The following is a 20,715-nucleotide window of genomic DNA, read 5'->3' as shown; positions in this document are numbered from 1 at the left end:
GATGTAGCTCTTTTGAAACTTTTTTGTATATTGTTGTTTTGTAACATATTAACCATAGAACGTTGCACTTGCGTTTTCCACCCTAAAACGTTGCACTGGGGTATAAATTTACATGGGGTGAAGATATTCTTGCTCCCAGCGATATTACACTCACTTGTAGTTTTCCTTACAGGACATTCCATGTGAAAATTCCCTCTCGAGAGGAGTGGTTGTCTGGCTTTATGGAAAGACAACAACAAACGCAAGTAGTCTGTTACACTGACGGTTCTCTGATGGAGGGACGTGCTGGTGCTGGTGTCTACTGTCGTGAAATGAGATTGGAACAATCTCACTCACTAGGTAGATACTGTACTGAATTCCAAGCAGAAATCTTTGCGATTATGTGCGGGGTGCAATCGGCCCTTCAACTGAGTTTGTCCGGCAGAGTTATAAACTTCTGCTCCGATAGTCAGGCTGCAATCAAGGCCCTTAGCTCAGATAAATCCCGGTCCAAGCTAGTGATCGCCTGCCGAACCCAAATCGAAGAACTAAGCATTGTCAACACTATCAACCTTGTCTGGGTGCCCGGACATTGCGGTATTACTGGAAATGAATGGGCTGACGAATTGGCCAGGGCAGGTTCAGCGATTGACTTCGTTGGTCCTGAGCCCGCGCTGCCAATTTCGACAAGTTGGATACGGGAAAAAATACGGTCCTGGGCTTCGTCCAAGCACCGCAATTATTGGAGAAATCTACAAACGTGTCGCCAAACAAAGGCGTTTCTAGAACAACCATGCCCAGTGGTTTCGAAAAATCTCTAAAACAATAAAAATCAGCAATAATGAGAACTATTTTTTGTTCCGCTTCAAAATTGAATTAAATTAATCAAATAAATGATTAAAAACGATTATATATTACTAATTGTTACTAACGTAGTAAAACAACCAGTATTTAAACTGGTGTTGTGACGAATCACATTTCCACTGACAGCACGAAACCTGATGAAACACTAACGGCAACTGTACACTGGGGTACAAATGTACCCCACTCTAACTTTGACACCTGCTTCCCAAAACGCTATAAGCAAACTGGCTATACCACCTTTTCCTACTCTTACTAGGAACTCCAAATTGAATTATGGTTAGGGTCCCAGGTCGGTAAATGCCGAAATCTCGTTTTCACACGGCTCCAAAGAAGGCATGTGGTACATTTGTACCCCAGTCCAACGTTCTAGGGTTAAAAATACCAAACTAACTTAGTATGTTGATTTCATGAAACGATACTCTTATCAGTGATTTTTACCGTACTTAGTTGGCAGAAATTGAAAAATCACCGTGGGGATGGGGAAAATGGTATTAAGAATTCTCTAAGCACTTGGTATAAGAACGATCTCGTTGCGGAACCTTCTAGAATTTTTACAGTATAAATGAATGCCGAAAGAAGCTATATTCATAGCTCGAATGTAATCTTTTTGAGAGAAAAATTACAGATATTAAATTGTTGATACGTCCGGCAGAGTTCCGTTCCATGTCTTTACCAAACCGCTCTGCCGCAGTTTTGACCAACGGCGTCACACCACCACACTTCAAATAAGCTCCAAATTATCGACAATTTGTAAAATTTAATTGGCGCACAGTTTGATCGCATTGATAAATAATATCTTTTAAAGAATCCATACAAAAGCAAAAGACAACTAAAAAGTAGTACAAAAATTGTTAGATTATATCAGTTTGTCTAACTAACTCCGCGAAGTGCAATGATATCTGCACTGTTGCAAAAAAGATAAAGAATGTCGGTATAAATAATTTTAGACATTTGTAGCAATGGTCAGTCTTATACCAGCTGTAGAATCTAACTTTCACTACAACAATCAACATACAAACGAGAAACTGTGCACTATTATGAAATACTTAATTCTGACCGTGGCGCTCTTCGGTGCGTCAACTGTCGCCCAAGGCCCTTGTACGGATTCGTGCTGGCAAAATTGTCCAATTGATAATCGTTGTCCGTCCAGGAACGGACCGACTGCGACTTTGCTACCACATCTTACCACATGTACTAAATTCGTTAAATGTGAATCTGGACATGGCTGTGTACACGACTGCCCAAATGGACTTCATTTCAGTCGCACGGAAAATACTTGTGATTGGCCAAATCGAGCTTGTTGTGACCAGTCAGTTTGCAAACCCGATGACGTACCTGACAGAAATTGTGAGTTGCATTCGAGTTGCCCCACTGTGAACCCGGTTAAGCCGATAATAATGCCACACCTAAATTGTGCCAAGTTCTACAAATGTGACCGAGGATATGCTTGCGAGTATGACTGTCCTGAAGGATTACATTTCAATAAAAAGGAATTGGCATGTGATTGGCCCTGGCGAGCTTGCTGTGATCCGACCGTTGAGTGCTACGTGCCATGCGAGGATCAAACTTGTGCTCCAGGTAAGTTGTGCCATTACCATTACCTACGGTTTCGTACTAACGATAATAACAAAACTCAATATTGGTGTTATGGTTCTTATGGATCATCGTATGATGTGTGTTGATAAGAGCATGTTTGAACTGATAATACGTATGGTCTCATTATTTTACATAATGATGTTTGCAATCATACGCAATAAATAGTCAATATACTAACAATGGACTTTGAGTAGGATTTCGAAACTCTTGGTACTTTATTAACTCTTTCCGTTTCAAAAAAGCACAAGAGTTCGTAAAAACAATCGTAAAAAACTGAACTGTTTTTCAATTTCATTCTTTTTCTGGAAAATGTATGGCATGTTATTATGATTGCTTTGTCTTTACAGCAACATCTACACCAGCGCCTACGCCCGCTCCAACGCCAGCACCGACGCCCGCTCCAACGCCGGCACCGACGCCAGCCCCAACTCCGGCACCAACCCCAGCACCAACCCCAGCACCAACGCCGGCACCAACACCGGCACCAACACCGGCCCCAACACCAGCTACAACTTTACCACGTAAGTAATTTTTAATAGATTTATTGGGACTTTCACATATTGGTATCCATTTTGTCACATCAGGACAGATTGTAAAAATATTACCTGTTTTACGGCAGAAAAATTATGCAATACCATGATTGACTTAGGCCGCTTACAGAGTGGCCGCGAGAAGCTGAACTGGAGCTGGTACTGACAGTAGGATGCGAGATGCGAGAAAACTGCTTGCAGCAATATCAAATGGAGCCAGTCAGAGTAAAAGCAGGAAGTCGGCGCAGATCCACTCAGCTTTCACTCTGACATCATCCCTTTGGTTTGCAGCAAGCAGGTTTCTTGAATCTCGCATTCTAATGTCAGTGCAAGCGCCAGCTCAGCTTCTCGCCGCCGCTCTGTAAGCACCGTTATAGACTTCATGCGATCATGACATACAATTGATCCATTCAAGACTGAAATCAATATTTTCCATAATAAGCTTTATACCCGTATTCTACTATATTCTAGCTACCGACGATGACGAATGCAATACTTGCCCAAAGAATTGCGAAGAGAATGTTCTCTGTCCGATCGTGAATCCCGCACAACCTATTTTACTGCCGCACTACGACTGCACAAAATTCTACAAGTGCGAATCTGGTCGCGCCTGCGAGGTGAAATGTCCAGATGGACTACATTTCAACGATCGGAAGTCGGTGTGTGATTGGCCTTGGCAAGCATGCTGTGATTCGTCTGTGCCGTGCAACCCGAACCCATGCATTCCTGGTGTGACGTGCGCTCCATCTGTAGGGTAACTGTTGAGCGCATCAATATATACAGGATTGAAGGAAACGGCCCTGTGGAACTGTGTTATTATAGATGTAAGATTTTGTTATACTGAAATTTGAGTTATGCTGTTATCGTTCTACCGAGATTGGTTCATCAATAACCCCATCCGCTTTGAAATAATTAATTATGTATTGTGATTCGAGGGAAGCAAAGAAAGGAATGCTACTGTCAGTTCCTTTCTGTGTTTTTTTACTAATAAACCAAGGATAATACAAAAATGTATAAAGTGTATTCCATCGCAATCACTTCTTTGTCGTAATGAAGTCTTAGGAAACCAAACAAAAAACTTTTTACATTGTTTCTGTTCGATGCTGTTGCTATATTGTATTAGATTCAACAATGTGTTTTCAACCAGCAACATGCTAAAGTAGCACACTTTGTTGGTATGTAGTATTCTTATCTGGATGGAACAAAGAGCTTTATTTTGAATACCTAAATCACTACCGTAAAACGGGGTATCTTTGATCACCGGGGTAAGTTTGATCAAAAGACACTTTTTTCAGTAAAGTACGATATGATGATTCCCTCTAATAAAATCATTGAATCAAAATACAAACCATATTCTAAACATGTTCAGCATCTACCGGTAACGATTATTTTGTCATTTAATGTACCTTTTAAAAAGACAAATTCAAATTAAAAATGATACAACTTTCATGTTCATACAATTCCTTGTATATTAATGAAATCAACCAACTTCAACTGAACTGATCACTTTTTTCGAAACCTTAAATATTTCTGTCCAATAATTTATTTAAAAAATCCGAGATTTTTATTGCGAACTATTTTATTTCGACTATTTTCCCGAAAAAGCTCGATAAACGTCGGCCGTATCCTTCCAGGCAATTTTGTTTTCTTACGAGACGACACAATATCGGGCCATAAAATCGCTTGTAGATATGCAATTTACACAACAGTTTGAGTGTTTTTTCTTATTTCGATACACATAATTTGCTGATCAAAGTTACCCCAAAAACAACGAGTGAAAATTTACAACAAATTTATTTTATTTTTATAGTAAAACGAAATAAAGTACCAAATAATTTGGACGTTTTCAATCTGTAGGTACCAGTACTTGTTTTAAAAATGCAAACCATTACATCTACCTGATTTGAACACGATTTCATTGAAAAATGTTCAACCAAAATTTGTTTCCAAATGATTGTCGAATTAAAAAAATATTGATCCCACAACGAATCCATATTGAATACATAAACTCAAGAAAATATTTTTCATATTATGAATTTACCAAGGTTACAGTAGAGGGAAAACATTAAACGAAGTGTATATTTACTGTGTGGTCGCACTCTTCGACCAGTAACTCCGGAACCGGAAGTCCAATCAATAAAAAATTCAATAGCCGCCGATGAGAAGGTTGTACCTTTCATTTGACACTAAGTTTGTGCAAATCGGTCCAGCCATCTTTGAGAAACAGAGATCACATTTCTTTCCAAATACACACATACCCATATATACACACATACATACACACAGACATTTTCCGATCAATACGAACTGAGTCGAATGGTGTATGACACACGGCCCTCCGGGCCGGGATTAAGTTGAAGATTTTTAGAGTTATTGCATAACCTTTCTATATGAGAAAGGCAAAACTGTACTTGTTCGTTCAATACTTTTAATTCAACTGAACTGTTTTGTTACAAATTCATCGTGGTTGAGTATTTGTATGTTAATGATGATTGTAAGGTGTGTATAAAAGCTGCGATGGGTGCTTAGCGTGTACAGAGTGTTACAGTTAGAAGATAATTTATTTTAAATTCAATTTCGGTTGCATTTTCAAACTCCAAATTCTGTCCATGCATTTATGATAATTTTCAATTCAGAAGTATACATAGGGTGATGAATCTATTTCTGTTATGTTTCTATTATCACCCTACTTATTTGAAGACGTTGGTTAGAGCAGCGTCTGTCATCTTTGTTCAACGTATTGAGTCAAATGGTAGCGCAACAATAGGCGCGTTCGATTCGAGTTTTCATTGCATTCGAATTCGAAAATTTCACCGTTTTCAGCGCATTTGTGCTATTATCTTGTTTCTTAACAACAAAGCAAAGCTTTTGATTCTAATTTGTACGCATTCCGTTGCTTGTAGGCCGAGTAATTAATGAAATAGTGAGGCACCCTCCTTAAGCTACCAGTACACTGTTTGTCATAACGTGAAATATTTGATGGAGCAAAATTTGGTCAAATAAACGTGTTCGACGAACAAATTTGACAAGGCCAGTACACAAGATCAACTGTTTAACAAACTTTTTTCATCAAATATTTGCATTGATGCGCTACCGGACTTTACGCATAATATTGTTTGACAAACATAATAAAACAAGTTTGATGGATCAGTACAATGTTTGTCGAATGTAGTGAAACCGGCGTATACGTCAAACAAATCGCCATGCGAAAAAAATTTTGTGCTGTTTGAACTTCATGAATTTTCAAGAGTGCAAACACATGAAATATTTGTATTAGCGCAGGGATGCCAAATGATTTTTCAGAAAATTTTTATTTTTATAAAAAACTGGAATTATCAAAACAACTATATCGCACTCCTTTGTTCGTGATTATGCAGAGCAAGGTGTTTAGTTGTATGGGTCGTCAAATGATGGGATAACAAAATTCTCACAAGTTTCCTGTCTCATGCCTCCACGCGAGTCTAAGTCTATTGATGACATTTGGTCCTTAGACCGGCGACGACTGGGTGCTATCAGCCTTCTGCCGATAGTAGCAGAATGAGAGGGTGCGAACAGATCTAGTCGAGAAAACATTGCCGTAAAAATGAAATGATCGGAAATTAGCCCCAATACAACTAATCTGACTAGTATCGATGATCACGGGTCAATACGTATTGAAAATTTGCCGCGTCTGTTTTTATGAACCTAATTTCAAGCTCCGTAACTGCTATCAAGCCCGTGCATCAGGTTCACAATCCTTAATATTTCCCTTCAGTGTTCGTTATTATCGCTCATATACTTGTATTCTAAAAACAATCCGATATGGAAAATAAGAAATATTTTCCATGATTTATAACATCTCGCGCTATCTTTGCCTGTATAATGTGTTATCACTCGGTAGTTTTCAAGCCAATAAATATATCGTAGAGAAGAAGTAACAAATTCCTTCTAAATACTGTTTCATTAAATAGTGATCCGACCCATTACGCAGATAAGATTAGCTTACCTAAGCAATACTCCTACGGTCGGCTGTGTGGAGTTCAAATTGCTTTTGTTTAGGGAACATAGGATACTCTCGGTAGCCGGCTGTCCAGAGTTGGAGCGAATGCTAGACCTGGTACCCCTCCAAACTACCAACTCCGCGACACCTATGGAAGAGTCTGATGAATCGTCGTCCTTCCGTTAAGTAGGTGGAGCATCAACACTTCCTGTCTACATTATCCTTTATCCTTCCCCGTGAACGATGAAGATGGGGTCGGCCGGCAATGATGGCTATCATGCTGTTGAGGTTTTAATGTGGGTCGGATTGGTACTTACCATTTCCTAAGCAACTCTTATTAGATAATCAGCAGTCAAACATGATGAAGTCAGTGTACAATCCGCCAAAATCATCGTCACAACACAACGCAACGCAAGGTGTTTAGAGTTATATGGTGATTCGTCTTTGGCAGTAACTAGGTGAGAAGCGAGGTAAGGTGGCTGCGGGAGTGAAAATGACAGCAAACTACTTTTTGTGCAAACTGAAATTCAAGCAATCATATATCGAGACAAATGTTTCGTCACTAGTAACTAGTCAACAATGTTATTAACTGTCGTTTTTAAAACCAGCATGGCTGATCGGTGTTTTAGATAATCGTACCACCTGAGAATAAAAGCTTCTTGATGCAGAGTGTAATTTAACACCTCGGAAATCATAAACGTCATCATCGATTTCTTGTAGCGGATTTCAGTGACAAAATGTCGGAGAATTCGTTTGAAATCAAATTAGAAATCATGTAGGAAGATTTGATGTGACAGTGATGCAGAGCCGGCTCTCAGTTTTTCCCTACAGTCCATTGGTATTAATTGAAGAGAAAATTAAAGATGTAATAAAATCGGCAAATGGTGACTTGATAGAGCGTAAGCAAAAAACTTGTCGTCGGAGAAGTTCACACAATTGAGTAGTTTAGTAAAGTAGCGCTTTTCCATATTTTGAACATCTTGTGGCAATATAAATGAAACTATAGTTATATGTACACTGAGAAACAAAAATATGCATAGTTAGCATACTTTCTATTCTCGTCTCTTTTCTTCTGTTGTGATTTTATGCATTTCCATACATATACACTTCTAGTAAGCATTTAATGAGTGGATAGATCAAATATGTCCAATGCATAAAATTTACAGCAGAAGAAACGAGAGGCAGATAAAAAACTATGCTATCGATGCATAAATAAAATTCTGCGTGTAAACTAACCTCATCCTAGTAAATTACATCAGGAATGAGATTCAGAATTTGGGTTAATTTTTGTTGGAATTCCAACCCATCCTGAATGAATCGGTTGTTGCATTTGCGCTTAAATTCTAAATTGTGATGAGTTGGGAATCTGCTGTCAAAACGTGTGAAACAGAGAATTGCGAGAGAAAGAGTTTCAGCTTTTCTTGACGGAAACTAATGGATAAAATGTATGGGCGCAACAGTTTTTCTAGATTTTATTTGAAAATTTTCAAGTAAGTATCTGAACATACTTCTACAAACTGTTACCATATTTTTTCTACATCAAATTTATATACATTTTACAACTACAATATTACAGTTTCTCCAAAATCCCAAGGATTAATATCTTTCCCATTTAAATTCACGTTAGCCACCACCAAAGCGGCGCCATCTCTTAAATATTTTCATGGAAGTAGGGTGAAGTGCCTATTTTCACCATACTAAGCAAGGTGCCTCCCTAATTCGTTAATTTCTCGCCCTACAATCAATGGAATACGTAAAAATTGACATCAACAGCTTTGCTTTGTTGTTAAGAACCAATATAATAACAAAAATGCACTGAAAACAGTGAAATTCTCGTGTTTGAGCGCAACGAAAACTCGAATCGAGTGCCCCTATTGTTGCGCTACCATTTGACTCAATGCGATGAACAAAGATAGCAGACACTGCTCTAACCAATGGCTTCAAATGGGTAGGGTGATAATAGAAACATGGCGCAAATGGGCTCATCACCCTATTACCTAATTGAAAAAAAAAAGTTTTACAGTCGGGTCTCTTACTACGCGGATTCCAAATGTTCAACTACTGTCAAAATCATTCTTTATTTCAATAACGAGAATACTTAGAGGGGTACTGTCTTCAGTAAAGATGCTCGAGAAATCAAAGACTACCAGATGGTGATAGATTAGTTTGGGATACTCTCACTATAGTGCTCTAGTGAGCGTACCACCTTACAGTACGTTATAGAATATGATACATCTCAAAAATCTAATAACATTCTATGTTATTAGATTTTTGAGATGGTGCTTTCGGCAAAGTTCTAGAGAAGATCAAGGGCTACGCGATTACGGGTAAATCAAACTGAAATAGATCTGCCAGGCGGCGCTAGTGAGCATGTACTATTATTCAGATTCTATATCTGTAAATCATGATAATTTGGAAGTGTGGTGTCTTCGGCAATATTCCTCAGCGGGTCGAGTGCTGCCCGAAGGCGAATAGATAATTTCAGAATTCAGCCACTAGGCGCTAGGGAGAATATAAATTCCAATACATATTAGGTGATGTTTTGTCACGAAAGTTTAATAAATTAGGGAAATGGTGATTTCTGTAAAGTTTCTGAGGACGAGAAAGGCTGTTTGATAATGTAATGATTAAATTGGATATCACCCGCTAGGCAGCGCTAGTGAGCATACATCTTTTTATTTCATTATCTCCAAATGATGTCAATTTAAAAGGATGATGTCTTCAGCAAAGTTGCTCGAGATGTCAAGGACTGCCCGATAGTTACAGATTAGTTTGGGATACTCTCACTATGCGGCGCTAGTGTGTACGTTTTCAGTACACGGCAGATTGCAATATATCCCAAAAAATAATGATTTAGAAATATGTTTTTACAAAATTCTTGTAGAGGTAGAAATTTTGAAAATCGAAATTTTTCTACAATATGGCTATAAGTTTTATTTTGAAGGGCAATTTTTTTGGAAGATACAAACAATTGGTTTGGACATTTTCAATGCACAGGGAGGTCTGCCAATGTTTCAAAAAAGAATTTTTTTCAACATTTTGGGAATGAATTTCATATTGCAATGCAGTTGGCAGTTGAAAACCAATAGTTGTGGACATTTCCAATGCACATGGGGGTCCGCCAATGTGTCAAAATGGAAAATTTTCAACTTTCTGGGAATGATTTTTATATTGAAAGACAAGTTGTTAGCAGTTATCAATAGTTTTGGATATTTTCAATGCACATGGGGGTCCGCCAATGCGTCAAAACGATTTTTTTCAACTTTATGAAAGTGAGTGTTATATTGAAAGGCAAGTTTTTGGCAGATGAAAATCAATAGTTTTGGATATTCTCAATGCACAGGGGGTTCCCCAATGTGTCAACTTTATTGGAGTGAGTTTTATCACTGAGAACTGACATACAAGTAAAGTTTTTAACTTGTGTAAGGAATAAAACTGTCGCTTTGAAATGATAACAGCAAGTAGCAACTTGCCACTGGTCGGTGCTTCGATCGGCCAGCAAACGCTATACGGGACTTGTGTACTTAAGGGTTTATATGTTGCAGATAGAGAAAATACTGAAATTTTCAGCTTTTTTCCTACACAATATTACAAAAGCTTGTTAAACATTTTACTCTCAAAAATTTGTGAAAATTATAAACTATTTGAAATTTTTAATAGTTTTATTTTTTATTAAACCGTGATTTTTTAATAAATAGTGATCTCCCTTCACAACGCAGTTTATTTTTCATGTTTTGCGGTGAGCACGATCTCTCGAATTGCTGAGCTGAAAATTATGGAATAGAATTTAATTTTTAGCATTCTTTACAGATTTAACTCGCCGGGCAAATGGCTCTGAATGAGACCCGCTGGTGCCTTAAGACGATTTCGATAGATTTTCAGAGTATTGTTCACCCGGTGCATTAACGCAAGTGACGGAAGGTTATCGAAAAGTTTCGTGAAAATGAAAATTCCACAAATGATGATGATTTTCCTAAACGGTTCGGTTTCGAGAGGTTTTCATTTGTTCTTTGGCATTAGGATTAGCGATAATAATTCAAGTCAAGGATACTACTGGGAAGGCACTTTTAGAAAAAGTCGATGTCGAAGTAAAGTTTTTGAAGTATGCACGTATGCACTTCAGAGGTAGCGTGATATAAGGAGCTGCGATTTAAATTTTTAGTTCTCAATCGCGTTGTAAATTTCAGTAAAGTATAAACTTCAAATCGATTCAAAAGGATTTCGATTTTTTTGGCTCAGTACAATATATAACCCCTTTAGGAAAATTCAGTTTTCTCACCACAATGCATTGATTCAGGAATTTAGATATTTTATTAACAGAGAATTAGCAATAATTCGTTTGTATGTCTCTTTTATGGGCCATTTTTTCGCTTTCCCATTGATTTGGTTTGAGATTTCTAGCACTGATGTTGTCCTATGCTGATTTGAGCGATTCTCTGAGTCCTGCCACTATCCCATGTAGTATGTGTTATCAAAAACATCGCGAATCATCAAGTTCTAAATGTTCTCAAACGATATAATATCCGAAGGTAGTGATAAGAGTTATAAGAAATGTCTCATCACACTGTTAGGTGGATTAAAAGCGTTTTTTTTGTTCAAACCAGTTTATGTATCTATGATTCAATAAATTGCATACTTTCATTTACACAGCTGTTTTCGCAAAAAACGAAGAAAATTATGTAGTATACATTTCTTTTGTTTGCATTTTTACCTGCGAAAATTGCAATCAAACGCGTGGGGTACGTTTGTACCCCAGTGCAACGTTCTAAGGTGGAAAACGCAAGTGCAACGTTCTAGGGTTAAACCAAAATTTGGATGGAGAACTAGAGGTGTTTAATAAAGTAAATATGGTCATCTTTAATTTTCTCATAAAATGTTACATAACTTTTTTTTCCTTTTTTATTTCGACTATGTTAGTCACATTTTCTTTTTTACGTTTTAACGACATTCAATTAGCTAGAGATTACTGGGTAGGGAAAGTTATGAAACTTAGAGCCATAGTACTCAAGTGAGAGCAAGGATGTGAAGTAAACAGATCGGAACCCTCATTATCAGAAGACAAAGATTAAGCCCGTACGATATTAAGCCTGTTCTAATGACCCTGCCACTTCTAGTTTTCCGATCTGTTTACTTCACATCCTTGCTCTCACTTGAGTACTATGGCTCTAAGTTTCATAACTTTCCCTACCCAATAATCTCTAGCTAATTGAATGTCGTTAAAACGTAAAAAAGTGTTACATAACTTTTTTCCTTTTTTTATTTCGACTATATTAGTCACATTTTCTTTTTTACATTTTGACGACATTCAATTAGCTAGAGATTTCTGGGTAGGAAAAGTTATGAAAATTAGAGCCCTAGAACTCAAGTGAGAGCAAGGAGTCTTCGTCGGTTGTCACGGTAAAGATGGACACGTCTATCGTTACCAGGACACATGTTAGTGAACTCGGGTGATTCGTAGTTATACTGCCTGAGCTCGACCCTCATTAACAGAAGACAATGACCCTGCCACTTCTAGTTTTCCGATCTGTTTACCTCACATCCTTGCTCTCACTTGAGTACTATGGCTCTAATTTTCATACCTTTCCCTACCCAGTAATCTCTAGCTAATTGAATGTCGTTAAAAAGTCTTACATAACATGTTTATTACATCGAAAAATGAATCTATAGATTTTTTTAGCTCAATCGACATCATTAAGGCAGTGTAGTGTTTGAATATTAATTTCATAATATTCAAAAAAATCCAAAGGGGGACTACATGGTATTTTGAAAATCAAAATTGGGGAGACTTAACCGAGCGCGAAATTCTACAACTGGCGATTATGTGTCCAATTCTTTCTTAAAAATTTAAAAAAAATATATTTATACTTGTTTTGATCCCTTCAGGTAGTTTTGAAAGTTTAGGATGAAAAATTCTTTCCTCATAGAAAATGTTCCGTAATTAATAAATTTTAGTTAAATGCTGTAATTTTATATCCAACTTTGTACAGACATAGCTACTAGAGTAATTAATTTTTTAAGGTACTAATATATCTGTAATATGTAATTCTTTATTAAGTAGTAAAATGATTCTATATAATTCGGGATATTGGAATAGTTTTTACTAAAAAATGCACGACATGGAACGCAAGAACTAATGCTGGGGAGCCTTGACCAAGATTTCATGTAGAGACTTCACCATGTTGCAAAAAGCTGAAGAAAGATACAAAATTTCTGATGTTTACTCTTCTGTAGCACCTACGGTTAACGTTAATCACATCACAAAAATCTCACCTGAAGCACCAGACTAACAACAAGTAAACAAAATTAGCAGTTATATCGCTGATTTCGTGCCGTGTGAACATGCAATGTAAGTAGTACAGTTAATCACTAAAAGGAAATGAATTTAAAAAACCCAAATTTATGAAACGCAAGACTTACTGGTACCTAAGGATCTCGAATATATAAAAAAATAAAGGGTTGTGTACAGGGCATAACCACAATGACATTGAAAATACAGATTTTTCAAGAGCGTGCGTGTCTTCAGTAAAAACAGGTTACGGTACAAGCTAGATTACTCCCCGATTCTATATGTTACAATTTGTTATATACCCTTCCCGTAAACATAATTTATTATTTGTCCTCCGACAATAGCAAATTCTAGTTCAATACCATGCTCTCTGCTATGCTTTTAATCTAATCGATTATGTCAATTGATTAATTATCTCTTAGCATTAATCGATTACAATTAGCAACATTGTGAAACATAATCGATACACTCAGCGCTCTACTGAGGGTAAGCCCACGATCTCTAAATTAGATATTTGGTTTTGCAACGAAATATGAAGTATTGTTTTCCAATTAAATTTTCCATCATTCATTTTTTTCGGCGGGGTTTTTCTTACATAATATGTTAAAAAACTACCACGTTATAGTAAAATTCACTTCCTAATACTAAAGTTCTAGTCTTGAAATTTTCAGTTTTATGTTATAGAACTGTCATAATTATGAAACTAGAACTGTACTATAGAAGTTCTAAATGTGTTTCAAATGAAGCAATAAAGATACCAATTTTCATTTTTGAAATAATAAAACAATACGCAAGGTGTTTGTTTCCGTTTCAGTTTTGCTTTGAACCTCCTATATAAAATATTGCTTGTGGCACAAACAACTGGATTCTAACCGCACTGCGCATTTACCATTCTTCTTTTAAATTCTTCTCATAGAGAGGTTAGTTCGACTGATCTGTCTATGAAAGTACCATCTCTATCACTTGAAATACATGTGATTTGACAGCTCGCAGTTTTGAGATCACTCGCACTTTGAAAGTGCGGAGTCCAGGTTGGTGGGAAGTGCGCAATACTATGCTGCTTAATATGCCCTATGGAATTTGAACAACATACAATAATGAACAACATACAATATTAATGCTTGCAAACCTGGGATAAAAACTAAACGATGCTTTCTCTTCGTCAGACGGCTTTACTTTTAGGTTGACTACCAAAAATCGCTTTAGTTTAACCTTTTTAAAACAAAAATCATAAACCCCCGTTCTAACATTAACCCCCGCTCACCCACCAACATCTTTAACACACCACCGCATTTCAGTAGACGCAAACCCAACTAAGTTTTCCCGTGCTTTGAACATGCAGAAACATGCCAGATGCCTTAGTGCCAAAAACACATCACGTATATCCACAATATAAAACGTGTGTGCCAATGGGCTCACTACCCTACGTACATACCTTTGGCGTCTCATTAACCGAATGCGCACACAATCATAAAAAAATATTTTGTTCCCTTTGTCCCAGTCCCAGTGGCGGATCCAGGTGGAGGGTCTTGGGGGTCCGGACCCCACCCCCCGAAATTTTCAACTTCTTGAGAAATTTTAAAATAGTTTCTATTTTAAATTCAAAATCATTCCAAACCAGATTCGATTACCAAAACTTATTTTAATTAAATGAGGGTATTACATATTACGTATTGTACAATGAACATTTCAAAGTCGAAATTTTGGACCCCCTCCCAATTTTTTTTCTGGATCCGCTCCTGCCCAGTCCCAACACAAACACACAAGCAGCATACAAACACCCTGCAGTGTTCAAATCAACGACCACCCACACACTTTGCAAATCATTGTGCATGCATGTATTGTGTGCTCTTCACCCTGCTGTGAGATTTGAAACTGCATACATGAATGAGTTCGTTTGTGCAAAGTTTGCCATGCCCCACTGATCGCATCGTCCGGACGTTATTATCCAGAACCTACTCGTGCAAAAATTGAGCAAAGACTGGCGCAAACGAACTCGCGGTACCACTATAAATAGCCTCCCGTATCTGATTGAGTTCCTTGGGTGCTCCCTATTGATGGCTCTGCCAGAGATAAATTGACTGATGTATGGGAGTTTTCACGTTTTCCGAGATCTATTCATTTTGGCTTGTTTATCAATAGTGTGCTATTGAAATACAAAACAGTATAGCAATAAAACATAATTTCAGTTATTTCCGAATTGTTTGGTGATAACCAGACGAAAATCCGTTCGTAAATAACAAAGTTATTAGCGTTCAAAATAGTGACGCAAAAACGTGACATCGTTTGATTTTAGCTTTTAGAATGATACCCTGCCCCAGATAGTGCAGGAAGACATTTTCAATGTCAAAATAGTTACAGCATGTTTTTGCCATTCTGATTTTTCAAAATTCTCTTGGCCAAGTCTCCCCAGGCCTTGCTCAAGTGTTCCCGCAGTGGTGAGACTTGACCAAAAAAAACCGGACCAGAAAAACTTTTATAATTTTTCGAAAAGTAAACCAAAAATTCTGCAAAAAAATCATGAATGCGCATTAATGGGTGTTCAATAAAAAAAATGAGAATTTTTTCAGTCATTCAGTTAAAAAACAAAACAAAAAATCAGCGAATTCAGTAATTTTTATTAAAAACATAATGTTTATTCTTCAAAAAAAGTAAATGAATATTGAATAAAAGGCCCTGGTCAGCCGTACGACGCAACTTAATCGCGATGCTCTCACAAGAGCACTAGACGGCACTGACGTCCATCTTCCGGATACAATTCCGGATCCTGGTGGTCAACTGCTTCGTATCCTTAGCCCGCCAATTATTTTTGTACACTAGGGCAGCGATTCTCAACCATTTTCGTATCATGGACCCCTTAGAAATCACCCTGGGTTGCTGCGGATTCCCACGGATAGGGGAGAGTGGGTACACTTGATCCCACTTTTGTTTTTTTCTCATAATTTTTCATTGAAATAAAAATTCAAAATTCGCCATTTTGTAGTCAGTAGTAAAAGTTATTAATAATATGTAAATCCGAAATCCCCGTCAGTAATATGAACAATTTTGAAAATCATATCAAAACGAGGTTTTTGTAAAAACGTGTGGTAACTTGATCCCCTGCCTACTAGGGCTAAAGAAACAAGCACACTATGACTAATAGACACGAATGTTCAGCTAATCACCTGCGCTGACAAATTAATTAATTAGCTTACATTTTTAGATGCACGAAAAACTTTAATCACAGTAGAAAGTCAAGTAATAAGGATTATTTATATCTCCACTGTTGTAATTCTTCGAAAGACAATCTCACGATATCATATTACCGTATAAAAGTGACCTCATATACGAGTTATAGAGAGTGCGGCATCTCTCCTGAAGCGACATCTCTCCCGAAATTACCCTTTTTTGAACTAAACTATCGACATCGTTTAGCCAACTATTTAATTCACTAGGGTTGCCTGTGAAGCACGGCAAATCCTTTACCAAATCTGGGATTTTTTCAAAGGATTCGGAATTCACGGGTGATCCATCTGCTTTTGTGAAAAAAGGTGGGGATCACTATAATCTGGTCCTGGCAAAGGTGTAGCAGCGGCTTCGAGAGCGGTGATTCTATTTAATATTTCTTGCACTTGTGGATTCTGTGCCATTTTATTGCTTTAAGTTTTGGCTGGGGTTTATAATTTAACTACACTGTAGAGCACTGACTTATTAACCTTGCTTTTAGTATTTTTCTAAAAGTAGTTTTAATTGTGTTTCGGAGTGCAAAGGTTTTTCCAACAGAAACGCGAATGGTAGGACTGTTATATTTAATGGTCATGTCAGTTCATCCATCTTTAATGAGATATCCATTTTCAATATACTGAGGACCTTTTTGTTTAGTATGGTTTTAACCATAAGGTCATTCGCCTACACTGCAGAACTATTGCCGCTGTTCTTTTTGTCATTCACAACAAATTGCTTCAATAACTTATCTCGAAAACTCGACGTAGGGGTTAGGCATTTTTTATATGGAATGCGTATGCAAAGTTTGAAAGATATCGGTTACGTAGTTTTTGAATAGCAGTTAACACCGCAAATCATGTTTTTCCAAAGACGTTCTACAAAAAACTTCGTCACCGAGTCGTTTTTGTCGATATTTTTACATAGAAAAGTTACAGAATGTTATTTATATGATACACTATAACATACGAAAGTTTTGATCAATTCGCTTCACGAAAAGTTCTAAAAAAATCGCAAAAAAGAGTTTTTTTAAGCTGAAACTCTTATCCCCCCTCTTAAAAAATATTTTGCAGAATATCGCACATATCTAAGTCATTTTAATTCTTCAAAAAAATTATCTAGCATTAGGTACTTTTTGCACAATTATATAAGAAGACCCCATTAAATCATAAGATTCCCATATTGAAAAACGGCAACCTACAAAAACGCTGTTCAACATTCATATTTTCATTGAGCCTTGTGAATGAGACAACCATGTTATGTTATTTTTTTCGATATTTTCCAAGCAAACCTGGAAATCTTATTTGTGCATTATGATTCAGGGGTAATACAGAATACAATCCAACAGATAATTCATTTTCGACAGAAATCCATATGGGACTCTTATACTTTTATAAGCAGAATTGGTGAGGTGGGATCAAAACTAGTTACATATAGCTCACAGTATTAAATTCAACATCATTTGTAATATTAAGGAATTATTTGTGGGAAAAATTCTAACCGTATGCTTTTAAGAATTGTGAATATAAGAATCTCCTGTTACTGACTTGGGCCAACTCAACGGTATGTTCTGTTCAACTATTTCAAGCGAAGAGCCGAAGCAAGCGAAGTTTCCTATATTCCCGAAACAATCGATAATTTTTAAACACGACAATTCTTTTGCTCCCTAGAAAATGATTCGAGTTAGTTCTGAAAATTATTCTTATTTTAGCAATACAGGTTCATATTTTAATATCTTCAATGCCAGTAGAATTGTCGCTCCATCCCAGTAATTGTCCAGTAGGATTTGCCTTTTCTCGGTGATGGTTTCCATTAGATTGACTTGCAGTACATTCTGAGATTTTCATTATGTCTGTGGTAATTCACTTACCTCACTAGCCCCTCTTCCACCCCATTCTCCTTAGCTACACAACTGCAAAATTGTCTGATGCTAATGCAACCCTGTATCATTCAAAAGTACAATTGCCATTACAACGCAATACAAGCAAATTTGGACAATCAATGAACTAGTGAAGCCGTAATATTCACAATGAAAAGATATCAAGGTAAATTTAAACGTGTAATAATTAAATGATCTTGTTACATGCTTTTCAACTTCGAGGCCACCGTAAAATGTTGAATTCGCGCCGTCTAATTCATACTAAATAAGCGTCCCCAAAAAGAGAGATTAAATCAGTATGTTTATTTGGTTCCACGAATTGTAAGATAGTTTACTGCCTACACCGTCTCCATCATTGTATCGATGATAATAGGCGTGAGTATAAATAATTCAACGGCTTTCCAGCAGTGGTCAGTCGTTCGCAAACTGTGGAATCTATTTTTTCTCCCTACATATAAGAAAAATCGGGCATTGTTGTGTTTAAATATGAAACATATAGTACTGGTTTTGGCGCTATTCAGTGCATCAACCATTGCTCAAGGTCCCTGCACGGGCTCCTGTTGGCAAAATTGCCCGATTGACGCACGCTGTCCATCAACGAATACTGCCCAGGCAACTCTGCTACCACATCTTAGCAGCTGTACGAAATTCATCAAATGTGAATCTGGGCATGGCTGTGCACACGACTGCCCAGCTGGACTGCATTTCAGTCGAACGGAAAATACTTGTGATTGGCCAAATCGAGCTTGTTGTGACCAGTCAGTTTGCAAACCGGATGACGTACCCGACAGAAATTGCGTGTTGCATTCGAGTTGCCCCACAGTAAACCCGCTTAAGCCGATTTTACTGCCACATACCATTTGTTCCAAATTCTACAAATGTGACCGAGGATACGCATGCGAATATACCTGTCCTGATGGCCTGCATTTCAATAAAAAAGAACTCGCCTGTGACTGGCCCTGGCGAGCGTGCTGTGATCCGAATGTTCAATGTTACGTACCATGCGAGGATAACACCTGTGCTCCAGGTTAGTAGCTGTTTAGTAAACAACGGTTCCTAGGATACAAATTTCTCATTGTCTTCAATGTATGGCAGCAAACCTCTTAAACTCATTGTTTTATAGTACTTTCATTTTTACTTTGTGCTACACCGGTGTAGCGCAAAAAAAAGCTAGACTGATTACACCCAAGTTTGAATGAGTGTAGCACCGACTACACCGTTCAACCCATCACAATGAAAATCTAGTTGACAGAGGGTTTGGTCTGTTTGTTGGTTATGTTGATTAACATTCTACCCAGCATTATGGTTTTGCATCTCTATGAATCAAAAATTTGTCCACTTACTATAGGAACAACAACACCGATCCCGACCACTCCGGCTATAACAACTACAACATCTACTACAACAACTACAACGGCTCGTCCGACAACCACTACAAGTTTACCTCGTAAGTATACTATCTGGAAATTCCAACTCAATCACAAATGTCTCACAAACGTTTAAATCAGTCATTAAACTTCTGTATTTTCTTTCCAGCTTCCGATCCACCAGAGTGCAACACCTGTCCGAAGAACTGTGAAGCGAACGCTCTATGTCCAGCCGTAAATCCTGCTCAACCTATTTTACTTCCCCACTACAACTGCTCAAAGTTCTACAAATGTGAATCTGGCCGCGCATGTGAAGTTGAATGTCCTGCAGGATTGCACTTCAACGACCGCAAATCGGTCTGCGATTGGCCATGGTATGCGTGCTGTGATCCGTCTGTAACTTGTAATCCGAACCCGTGCATCCCTGGTGTCACCTGTGCTCCAACTCTGGGTTAAACTGCGTTATATTACTGGCGTTTGAACAAAGCCACCATGCCATGATGAGTTTGATTACTGTGTTATTATGATTATAAGATTTTTTATCGCTTCTGCCAATCCACACGGTAATCGTTTGCTCAGTAAAAATAAATCGAATGTACACACACAATTCATAAACTGAATTAAAAGTGTATAGCACAAATCTTTATTTTAAATAGTTCTAAAACTACACAGAAAAACCTGTTTTGATCCACCTAGTAGTGCAATTGTGTGGAGTGGGAAGGTTGGTAAGGGGAAGGACTTAACACTCTGCCGCACTTCCTAGCTATATTTGATATGAAGATGAAGGGGATGATAGTGTAAGAGGAAGACGTGTAGAGGGGGGTTGTAAAGAGTAGGTATACACCCAATCCCACACCTAAACTATGCAACTCCGCTAGAGAATAACGGATCTCAATAGTAGCATGTCCGTAATAACCTACGTACTTGGAACTTTTGAGAACCAGAGCTACAGGTCCAAAGTCCTGGAGGATGGTTGTGATGATCTGGGCCGCGGTCACCACGTAAAGCAACAAAGGTCTTAACCCGAAGTCCAA

General features: G+C 37.7%; 2 protein-coding genes across 2 annotated transcripts in view; both read left to right on the top strand.

Annotated features, from left to right (window-relative positions):
- LOC131687348 (uncharacterized) overlaps nt 1-20,263 on the top strand; it is a 96,509-nt gene extending 76,246 nt beyond the window's left edge. Inside the window, exons 10-17 of the mRNA XM_058971426.1 lie at nt 1,791-1,914; nt 1,994-2,190; nt 2,265-2,421; nt 2,787-2,960; nt 3,441-3,628; nt 18,723-19,341; nt 19,663-19,761; nt 19,851-20,263. Coding sequence (XP_058827409.1) covers nt 1,791-1,914; nt 1,994-2,190; nt 2,265-2,421; nt 2,787-2,960; nt 3,441-3,628; nt 18,723-19,341; nt 19,663-19,761; nt 19,851-20,137 — 1,845 coding nt within the window. The 3' untranslated portion in view covers nt 20,138-20,263. The remainder of the gene's footprint in view (nt 1-1,790; nt 1,915-1,993; nt 2,191-2,264; nt 2,422-2,786; nt 2,961-3,440; nt 3,629-18,722; nt 19,342-19,662; nt 19,762-19,850) is intronic.
- On the top strand, nt 1,788-3,979 carry LOC131693289 (probable chitinase 10). Its single transcript, XM_058980998.1, has 3 exons — nt 1,788-2,421; nt 2,787-2,960; nt 3,441-3,979. Exons 1-3 carry the CDS (start codon nt 1,803-1,805, stop codon nt 3,725-3,727), a joined length of 1,080 nt encoding a protein of 359 aa, XP_058836981.1. The 5' UTR covers nt 1,788-1,802; the 3' UTR covers nt 3,728-3,979.
- Nucleotides 20,264-20,715: the final 452 nt, after the last annotated feature.

This window comes from Topomyia yanbarensis, chromosome 3 (genome assembly GCF_030247195.1).
Source record: "Topomyia yanbarensis strain Yona2022 chromosome 3, ASM3024719v1, whole genome shotgun sequence".
Lineage (NCBI taxonomy): Eukaryota > Metazoa > Arthropoda > Insecta > Diptera > Culicidae > Topomyia > Topomyia yanbarensis.
Note: the sequence above shows the minus strand (reverse complement) of the source record. Positions and strands in the feature narration are given on the sequence as shown.